At 43.5% G+C, this 10,296-nt stretch overlaps 1 protein-coding gene across 1 annotated transcript in view; it reads left to right on the top strand.

The window, feature by feature from the left end:
* Positions 1–10,296, top strand: part of COMMD10 (COMM domain containing 10) — a 223,811-nt gene that overhangs the window by 644 nt on the left and 212,871 nt on the right. Inside the window, exons 2-4 of the mRNA XM_025204614.1 lie at positions 20–95; positions 1,312–1,402; positions 6,362–6,472. Coding sequence (XP_025060399.1) covers positions 20–95; positions 1,312–1,402; positions 6,362–6,472 — 278 coding nt within the window. The remainder of the gene's footprint in view (positions 1–19; positions 96–1,311; positions 1,403–6,361; positions 6,473–10,296) is intronic.

Here is a 10,296-nt window from a genome sequence, read left to right as displayed (position 1 = left end):
CCGCCCTCGCGCCCGGCAGCCCACGGGGCGGCCGGGCATCGGCTTGCGCGAGGGCTAGTGCGGGTTGCCAGCCGTCTGCACGGGGATGCCCCGGGGTGCGGGGTTTAGTACGGGAGGGTGCATGTGTGCTCCGGTGTGTGGGGGTGTGTGTGTTTGGGGGTCAGTGCGGGTGTGTACACGCGTGTGGGCAGTGTGTGTCTACACATGCGTTTGCGGATCAGTGTGTGGGGAGGGTGCGTGCACGTGTGTGTGTGTGTGTGTGTGTGTACATGTGTTCGGGGGTCAGTGCAGGGGCATGTGTGTGTAGACATGTGGCGAGTGTACGTCTACACATGGTTTTGTGGCTCTGTGTAGGGGGGTGCGTGCACACGCATGTGTGTGTTTGAGGCTCTGTGTGGGGGGAGGTCTGTGTGTGTGTGTACACACGTGTGGGGAGTGTACGTCCACACATGTTTTTGCGGCTCAGCATGTGGGGAGGGTGTGTGCACATGCAGGCGTGTGTGTTTGGGCCTCAGTGCAGGGGGAGGTGTGTGTGTGTACACACGTGGGGAGTGTATGTCCACGCATGTTTTTGCGGCTCAGCGTATGGGGAGGGTGCGTGTACCCGTGTTTGCAGATGGGTGCTGGTAGGGTGCTTGTGTGTGTTCAGTTTTAGTGCAGGGAAGTGTGCATATGTGTGTGTTTGGGGTTTGTTCAGTAGGGTGTGTGTAAACGTGTGCTTGGGGGTGTGTGCGTGTGCCCGTGTGTTTGGAAGTTGGTACAAGGGGTGCATGTGTGCACGTGTGTGCGGGTGTCAGTGTGGGGGGGGATGTGTGTATACATGCGCTTGGGGGTTTATGCATGTGGGGAGTGTGCGTGTACACAGGTGTTTAGGGGTTAGTATTGGTGGGTGCATGTGTGTACACCTGTGTGTTGGTTAGTGTAGGGGGGTGTGTGTGTGTGGTACGTGTGTGCTTGTGGCTCCATGCACAGAGGTGTATGTGCATTGGGGAGGTAGTGTGTCTATTAGGGGGGTAGTGCAGGTGTGTGGTGGTGTATCTGTGGTCTGGACTCCACTTTGAGCTCAGCCCTGTTCCTGTTCTCATTGGGTTTTGCTTATCTGTGCTTGTACAGCACTGCTGCCCGCTTGCCCCCAGCCCCTTGAGAACAGAAACCAGTTGTGTTTTTATGTGTGTGTGTGTGCGCGCACATGTGTGCATGTGTGTATGGAGAGGTGATAACTGGAAAAAATTTTCTGTCCCTCTCTCGCTGCATGAAATCTATCTGGCTCTTACTCAGCGATCTGTACCCCATGTTTCTTGCCTTGTGTAGTGTCAGAAAAGCAGTATCGCTCATCAATGGGACAGACACAGGCAAGTTCCCTCGCCTGCTCTCTCGCATCCTCCAGAAGCTTCACCTCAAGGTGTGTAGAGCACAACTCTAGTATATGCTTAGCCCTTTCTTTTTAAATAACCTTTCAGATGCTCTAGCATTCACACTGTCCCCTTATCAAGGTATACTCTGCATTTCCTGTCTTAAGATGCTGTGTGCTGAGGTCTTTGCATTTCTCCTGACACTTAAAATGGAACTAGTTTCTTGCCAGAGAAGAAAAGTCCACCCCACATACAATGTGTTAAGAAGAGCACACAGAACAAGTGTCAGCAGTTAGTATTGTGGTTTTGATGGAGGAAATACTGTGTGAGGAAAAAGCACATTTTTATGATTTTTAAAATGCACATGCAAGATAAACCCTGAAGATAAAGCACAATTTTGTATGTGTTGTCTAAGGGAACTGCTGGGCACAATGGGACCCTTTAGAGCTGGTACTTTTTATTGAGATGCAGGTATTACAAAGTGTAACTCGTGCAAAAAAATCCTATAAAACTTTAATTTGGATGTAGCTGCTATAATTTCAGGCAAGGCTGTAGGATGAGGTCCTTAGCAAATCATGCCAGTTTACTGACCTCTCTGTAACTTTGTGTGAAACGTCATGAATTTAACCCTCAAAATCTACCAATTTTTGGAGAAGCAATCGTTAGAGAATGTGATATCGATTAGTTTTGTAGTACGGTATTTGCAGAAGCTCTTCTGAATTTTACACAAGATGTCAGGATGATAGTTACTATTCCGTTCTGTGTCTCAGAGGTCATGTTATTTTTTTTATTTGACAAGTGTGTCAGCTTGTTTCTTCAATGTGTAAGAATTATGAAGCAAAGATGAGCAATTCTGACCCTTTCCCTCCCACCTTTGAAATACAGTATGAAATATTGTTGTCAAACAAGGGACATGAAAGCAGCAAATGGAATGTCAGTTTCAAATCACAGTTTCTTACTTGTATGAACACAGAATTGTTAAAATTGAAGGGACTTTAAAAATCTGCCTCTGAGCTCTCTTCTTCCTGAAGAAATGTCACAGGGGCTAAGTACAGACAGTCAAAAAGCCCGAGGCTGAATCAGTTCAATCTTTGCACGTTAGTCTAAGTTGTGTAGATTGAACTGGTAAGCGAGTGAACAGACAGTCACTCTTGATTGCAGAACCACAGCTACGTGCTGGCAGTGGCTCAGGCCAGAAGCTGGGGGGCGCTAGAGTACACCTTCCTGCTTAGTTGGAGCAGACAGCTTGGGCCAAGCCGGGCCTGCCTACCCTGTGAAGTGTAAGGGAAGGGGTTTGCAGGTGAGGTGCAAAGCATCGTGAGATGCTGGGGTATTTCGAATTGAATTGAATCTAGAGGGGACCTGAGACAGAAGTTCAGTAAGCCTAATCTAAATCAGTTAAGTCTGATACTACATCCATCCAGGTTTATCTTAAACTGGTCTCAGCCATTTTGAAAGCAGTTTATGTGCACTGAACTTCTGTTGTGTGACAGATTTGGACTGGTTTCCAATCATTTATACCAGTTTGTGTAATTTTTGTCCCTAGCCAAGATGAAACTTTCAGTTTTCCTGGAATGCTCTTTTTGGAAGATTTTAATCTTGTGCATAACTTGCTCTTGCATCTATAAGCAAACACCATAGGATTCCAACATGTGGATTTTGGGGGCCTTTCTGAGAAGTAAAAAGCCTTCTCAGTCCTAGCCTTCTGCCTCCTTTGAGGATCTTAAGATCTTTTAGAACCTGCCCTTGTTTCACAGGATTGCTAGATAGATTTGAGTGAATATGGGTTCAACTTCCCCTGCCTCCTTGTTAACTTGCAGATAGGGAATATTATGAAACCTTCACAAACAGGTCTTTTTCCCTCAAGAAAGAAGGGTGGGTAGGTCATACAATGCAGTAGGTTCTCTCCAAAGCTACTTCTGGATTCATAGATGAGCATAAATGCCATACAGTATTATTTCATTTCTCTTTGCTTGAATCATGAAAATAGAATAAGTATATGGGTTTACTTTTGATTATACTCTGGCACTGGTCAGGTTAACTTTCTAGCATTTACACATCTAAAATTGCTGCATTAGGAAATTTGAGGGAAATATTTAAATTCAGAATTGCAAGTTTCTTCTGAAGTCCATTATTTTCTTTTGACCCTATGTTAGGTTTTTGACAAAAAAAGTAGGGGTGCACCAATAGATATTTTGGGGGCTGATCCTGGTAGCCGGTTTTTAAGGAGGCATATTGGCTGATACAATCTGATTTCCGATACAGCTGCGTCCAGCTGGTAAATCTGTTGTGGTGGAAGGGGAAGAGGGAGGGAAGGGGCATGGGAGGGCAGATCAATGTCCCCCATGGTGAGAGAGGGAGTGGGGATGGGGCAGGTGTAGATGCTGCCCAGCTGGGTGGGGTGGGGTGTAGGACAGAGCTGGGGGGGGGGGCATTGCAGCTGCACGCATGTACGGGCATTTATCAGCCAAATTATCAGCCACATCAGGCCGACTTCTGATACAGCCAATTTTCTTTATATTGGTGCCAATGTGATATCGGACCTATGTATCGGTGCACCTCTAAAAAAAAAGTTATGGTACAAAAAGTATCTATGGTTATATGTTAGAAATAGGCTTTACTCTATTTGACTTGAACCATTTGGATCTGTGATTGTGCACATATTATACAGTCTTTTACAGTGTTTTCATTAGGAGTGTGCAAAGCGGGCCCTATTCGATTCGAATTTGGCCCAAATCAGGGGCAGTGATTCTATTTGTTGATTTGGTTCACTGTCCCTTATTCGATTCGGCCAAATCCAAATCTGAAGATTTGATGCTGATTCGGAGATTCAGTGATTCAGACACAGGCATAGCTTTAAATGTTTTTTCTGTATATCTTGAGGTATCAGCGTGGCTCGTGAACGCTGCGATGCTGGGGCAGGTGGAACATCCCACAGGAGTGTGTGTGCGTGGAGGGGTGTGTCCTCCATGTGCTCAGCGGCAAACCCATAAGTGGACCGGAAGTACTTCTGGGCCACTTCTAGGTGGAAGTGGGACACTTCCAGGTCCTCTAGGGAGCTCACCAGGGGGCCCCCCTGCATCCCCCCCGGCTCAGTGATTGGCTGCAGAGTGACTCCGGATGCCCCCCCAGACCCAGGAGGCACCAATCACCAAGCCGGGAGGGTGCGGTGGGCTCCCCAGCGTACTCGCTTGAGGACCCATAATCGGACTGGAAGTGCTTCTGGTCCACTTCCGGGTCTGCTGCTGAGCGTGCTGGGGACTGACCCGCGCGTCCCCCCCCGTCCCCCCCCCATGCTCCTGTGGGATGCTCCATGCGCCCCAGCATCACCGCATTCACAAGCCGCCTGCTACCTGGAGGTATGTAAAAAAAACATTTAAAGTTATGTCTATGTGTGTATCGCCAAATCTTCCCAATTCGATTTGGAGAGATTAAAGGGTCCTTGGATTCGATTCGATTTTGGAGATTTGGCCACCCAATCGGGCCAAATCTCTGCCACATTGAATCGGGGACTGAAGCTTCATACAGTCTAGTTTTCAATGTGTGTTTAGCATTGCTGATGCAATGATCAAACATTTAATGGAAAACTTGTTTATTTTAATACATTTAGTGTTTTTGAATGTTGAAGCTTTCTACAGTAGATCAGACATGGCCTCCACAAGAAAAACTCAACTTAACTTTGTTATCCCCATTCTGCTTTAGAAGGATCACTCTAGGAATATGAAATTGTTCCTTTCTGTGATTCACTTACTGACTTTTTTTTCTTTTGAAACTGCTAAGAGGAGGGCTGCAGTGGTAGTTGTAAGGAAGGGTATATTATTTTATTTGGTGAGGATATTAGCTCATTACCAGCTGGACAGAGTTGCTAACTTAGTTTCACTTAAATAACTGAACACTTGTTATGTCGTATAATAATTTTGATCTCTATTGACTAGAACTGGATTTGAATGAGCGAGCTAGAATTGAAAGACTGGTAACATAGTACAGTACAATCACATGAATCATTCAGATGGCCTTTCCAAGATGTCTCACTCCAGTGCATGCTGAATCAGTGAAAATTTTAAATAAACTTCCCTGTATTAGAAGAAAATATACAACATTAAATGTCTCTTTCTTTGCTAAATGCTAAAGATTCAACTATCATTTACATTTTTTTATGTTCTTGTTAGAAAGACAAGCAATTTGACCCTCTACGCTTTCTTATAATTAGATCATTTTATTAAACTCTGCTGTGACAGGTCAGTTGCTTTTTTTTGTGTAGCTCTGCAGTTATTGGATTGCTAATTTCATTCAGTATGGTATTTGATGTCTCAACCATAGATTTATTGATTGTTAGGTTGTAAAGGATGACAATATCTGCATTGTATTTAAACACGGTACATTACTTCACTAAGACTTTTCCATTCAGTGATCTTTAATAATACAGTATGTTTTAGATGTTTGATTCTCCATATTGCTTTATAAATTGCCTATATTAGACGTTTTTTTTTTAAAAGAACATAGACTGTTTTCCACAAGAGGAATTTCAATATCCAAAGTGGAGGACCTGCACTATATGTTTGCCATCTCTGTGGTGCTGTTGTTTCTAGTGTAGCCAGTGCATACCACACTCTTGACTTATTTCATATTGTGTGTATAAAGTATAATGTGCTTCACATGTAGTAGATTATTTTATGTAGTCAAAAGATGTATGTTTGCTTACTAACTGATCATCATTGAAGTACAGGGAGAGAGAGCGTAATTTTGTGATCCCTTTTCTTCATAAAAAACTGATCAAAAGCCTGCTAACCCTCAAAGGAAGGCTGATGCTGACTCTAAAGGGCATTAGATTAAGCCCTTGTCCTGATAATATTTTTCCACTAGACATAGTTATTTTTCTGCTCCGATTTAACGCCCCCCACACCCAAAAAACCTTTCCCCTGCTCATTAAAGTGAAAAGTAAATCTGTATTTTGAAAAGTTCTGCATGGTAGATTGAATGCCAGAAAAAAACCCATTTTTATATTTTAGGCTGAGAGCAACTTTAGTGAAGAGGAGGAAGAAAAACTTCAAGCTGCTTTTTCACTGGAGAAGCAAGATCTTCATCTGGTCCTTGAAACCATATCATTTATTCTGGAGCAGGTACCATTTTTATCTGTAAATTAAGTATTTGAAATGTACTGTTTGTTGATAGGAATATAAATACAGGGGAAGTTAAAGTAGATGTCCTGAAAACTCGCATCTTAAACATGCTATTTTTTATTGAAGACTGCATTCTGTCTCTTTTAGTAGCACTAAATATTAACTGACTCTAAGTAGTACTTGTGCAGTGATGCTCTACATTAGGGATGGGAAATGTCTGGCCCATGGGCCGGGTCTGGTCAGCCGGGGACTCTTATTTCCCAGCCATGCTTTCCCGCATAGCTTGTGCCGGTCTCCATGGAGATCTGAGCATCAGCCACACTGGCAGTGCACGCAGCAGAGCAGCGCATGGGGCCGCCCCAGAGCCAGGGCAGAGCCGGGATCTATAGCCTGCATGCTCCGGGCAGGGGCACGCATGCAGGGGATCGTGGCTCTACCCCCAGCTCCACACAGGCTGTCACTGCTGCAAGGAGCCAGGGCAGAGCCACGATCCCCTGCCTGGAGCGTGCAAGCTATAGATTGCGGCTCTGCCCTGGCTCCAGAACAAGCTGCCCTCACTGCAAGATCCCAGCAGCTCCAAGGCAGCCCCATGCGCTGCTCTGCCGCACACACTGTTGGCGTGGCTGAGGCTTGGGTCTCCATGGAGACTGGCACAAGCCATGTGGGCAGGGGTGGCTGGGAAATGGAGTCCCCGGCCAACAAGCAGTCCGGAGGTTGCCCATCCCTGCTCTACATGATGTGACTACTGGTGGTCTCTTCGTACCCTCCGCTTATCAACAAATTTCTAAAGATCATATTCTGATCCTCTTGTTTACAGTTTGTCAGATTGCCTTGTTTTTTGTTTTTTTTTAAGTACATAGTTTTGTAAGATTTGCAGTTACTCTGCAATACCTCTAGTATAATACTTACCTGTTTCTTAAGGGGGACTACTCCTGTGAATGAGTGTCATGAAAGTTGATGGCACTATTTATATAGTAAAAACTTGAAGGCCCAGCTCATACACTTTGCTTAATTTTTCTTGCAACGTTATTTTAATTTAGTTCCGGTGTTTAATTTTTTCTCTGAGGTGTTTAATATTTAGTTTTTGCTGTAGAAAATATGCCTATATTTTGTCAAACAAATTCTTTAGAAATGCTTCTGTGCTCTACTAGGTTTTACTGAAATGAATACAACATTTTAGAAAAAGAACTTGGGATAGGGGAAGAGTGCAAGATTTTGGCTTCAGTTGGCAGAGTGAAGTGATGAGAAGCATATACTAAACCAAAAAGAACAGAACACTTATTTTCATTTGAATGGGAATATAGGGTAGATATAATTTTTGCTTTGCTGAATAATAGCTGTGTAAATAGACTGGCTTTAAAAATGTAATTAGATAATGGTTAATTTTCTTTTGTTGTAACGAAGGTGAGTTCTCCTTCATTTTCCAGTTAAATAAACCCTGAGAAAAAGCAGTCTTATTCAGAAGTTTTTTTTTTTAAAGCAGGTGTGTAACTTGAAGTACATGCCAAAATGTTTTCTTGAATCAGATTTGCATATAGTAATGCAGTTTTACTTTATCATTTGAGTGATTGTGCATGTATATTTTTCTATAGACATACGTCCAGTTCTCTGGAGCTGGAGTCTTGGTAGCAGTAATGCTGTGAATGTCTCTTGTTCTCTACTGAGGAAATAAATGTGCATGATCACATGAAAGGGAGTTGTTTTTTTCTACTCCTACCTATGGAGTAGGAGATTTCTGTTTCCCTTCAATAAACAGTTTTCTCTTAGAGAGAAATATTTTCCTAACTTTCCTGAGGGAATTCTTCTTCCTTATTTCTTGGAGTTCCTGGGTTGTAATTATGCAGAAGTTAGCAGGTTTCAAGTGCATGCCTCCTGCAGAGCTCTTATGCTTTCTAACATCAAGTTGTTTGTTTTGTTTAGCCAAGGGACACTTGAAGGATAAGCGTTCAATTTTCTAATCCTCCTTATCTTGTATTAGAAAATGTAGAGAAATTTTCTTGAGGGAAAGCATATTTTAAAAAAAGCTTTGGGTTTCTTTCTTTGTACCCTGGTTATTCAGCTGCTGAAGAGCTGAAAGATCCTACTCAAAGAATCCCCCTCTAATGCCATGTGGAAAAGTGGTTTCTCTTTCCTTCTCCAGCTCAGGCCACATGCATGGTATGCAAGTCTAAATTGAAACTTCCCAAACTTCTCCATAAAAACTCACTTTACAAACACCCATTATAAATTTTTGATCATTGAATTGGGATTACAGCGAAGAAACACTGCTCCTATGCACTGTTTGAGGAGCTGCTGTTGACTTCTGAACTGATATAGTAGGTCTTGTTGAGATTAACATCATGCAGGTATGCCTCACTTAACGTTGTCCCGGTTAATGTTGTTTTGTTATTACATCACTAATCTATCGGAGAACGTACTCATTTAAAGTCACGCAATGTTTGTTATAACGTTGTTTGGCAGCCGCCTGCTAGTAGGTAACTATGTTGTGACATAATTGCGTTTGCTTAACATCATTTTGCTTAAAGTTGCATTTTTCCAAAACGTAACTACGACATTAAGTGAGGAGTAGCTGTATTCTTCTTTCTCTTGGATACCCTTCACCTCTGGTGCTGACAGCTGCAGCTCAATTGAAACTGACAGTTTCAGTACCTGTTATTTCTGGGCCTCTTTCTTCAGCTGAAGAAGCCCTTTGAATTAATACATATTAAATATAATATATCTCAAGTTAATATATTGGGAAAATAATATATATCTTTTTTCACTTGAGCATTTATTAGTGGATAGCAATCTGCTCTCCTTCCTGGCACTATGCTTATCACTTCTCCTGCATATGACCACTAGTTTATTCAAATTGTATTAAGCACCCTCTGTGGTATGGATCTCAATACTGCTTTTGGTATGGAAGGCTGTTACTCAATTGAGAGCCACTCCACCATTCCAAAAAGATTATTATGCTGTTGCTTCCAGCTGAAATAAGGTGGTAAGCAATGTTTCCATACTAAAATCAGTAAGGGCAGTCATTTGGGTAGATTCCATTGTTTTGTTCCAGACAGGTCCATGCCTAAGAAATCTTCAATAGGTTTCACCGAAGTGGCCCTATAAACATTTACAGCTCTACCTTAGCCATGTTTTGCTCCATGAAATGCCTGTGGGGCACAAGACCTTTCTTTTCTCACTCCCGATTCCTCACTTCCAGTTCCTCACCCATGAACTAGCCAGGTTAGATGGGAAGTTCAGCCTTCAGTATCATTGGAGCAGATAGCCCAGTTAGACATAGCAGAGGAAGAGATGTTGGAATAAGCATCAGCTTACATCTCGCCCTCCTCTCTGAATGAGGCATTAGCCAGGAAGTCTCTTTTTATGACCAGGTTACAAAACACCTGGACGCAGGAGTAGGGGTTGACATCGTTTACTTAGACTTCAGGAAGGCCTTTGATACGGTATCCCACCCCATACTGGTGAACGAGTTAAGAGGCTGTGACTTGGATGACTACACAGTCCGGTGGGTGGCGAATTGGCTAGAGGGTCGTACCCAGAGAGTCGTAGTGGATGGGTCGGTATCGACCTGGAAGGGTGTGGGCAGTGGGGTCCCGCAGGGCTCGGTCCTTGGACCGATACTCTTCAATGTCTTCATCAGCAACTTGGACGAGGCCGTGACATGTACTCTGTCCAAGTTTGCACAAAACTGTGGGGAGAAGTGGACACACCGGAGGGCAGGGAACACCTACAAGCAGACCTGGACAGGTTGGACATATGGGTGGAAAACAACAGAATGCAATTCAACAAGGAGAAATGCAAAGTGCTGCACCTAGGGAGGAAAAATG

Source organism: Alligator sinensis, unplaced genomic scaffold (genome assembly GCF_000455745.1).
Source record: "Alligator sinensis unplaced genomic scaffold, ASM45574v1 scaffold609_2, whole genome shotgun sequence".
In the NCBI taxonomy this organism is placed as follows: Eukaryota; Metazoa; Chordata; order Crocodylia; family Alligatoridae; genus Alligator; species Alligator sinensis.
This window is presented reverse-complemented; position numbering and strand designations above follow the sequence as displayed.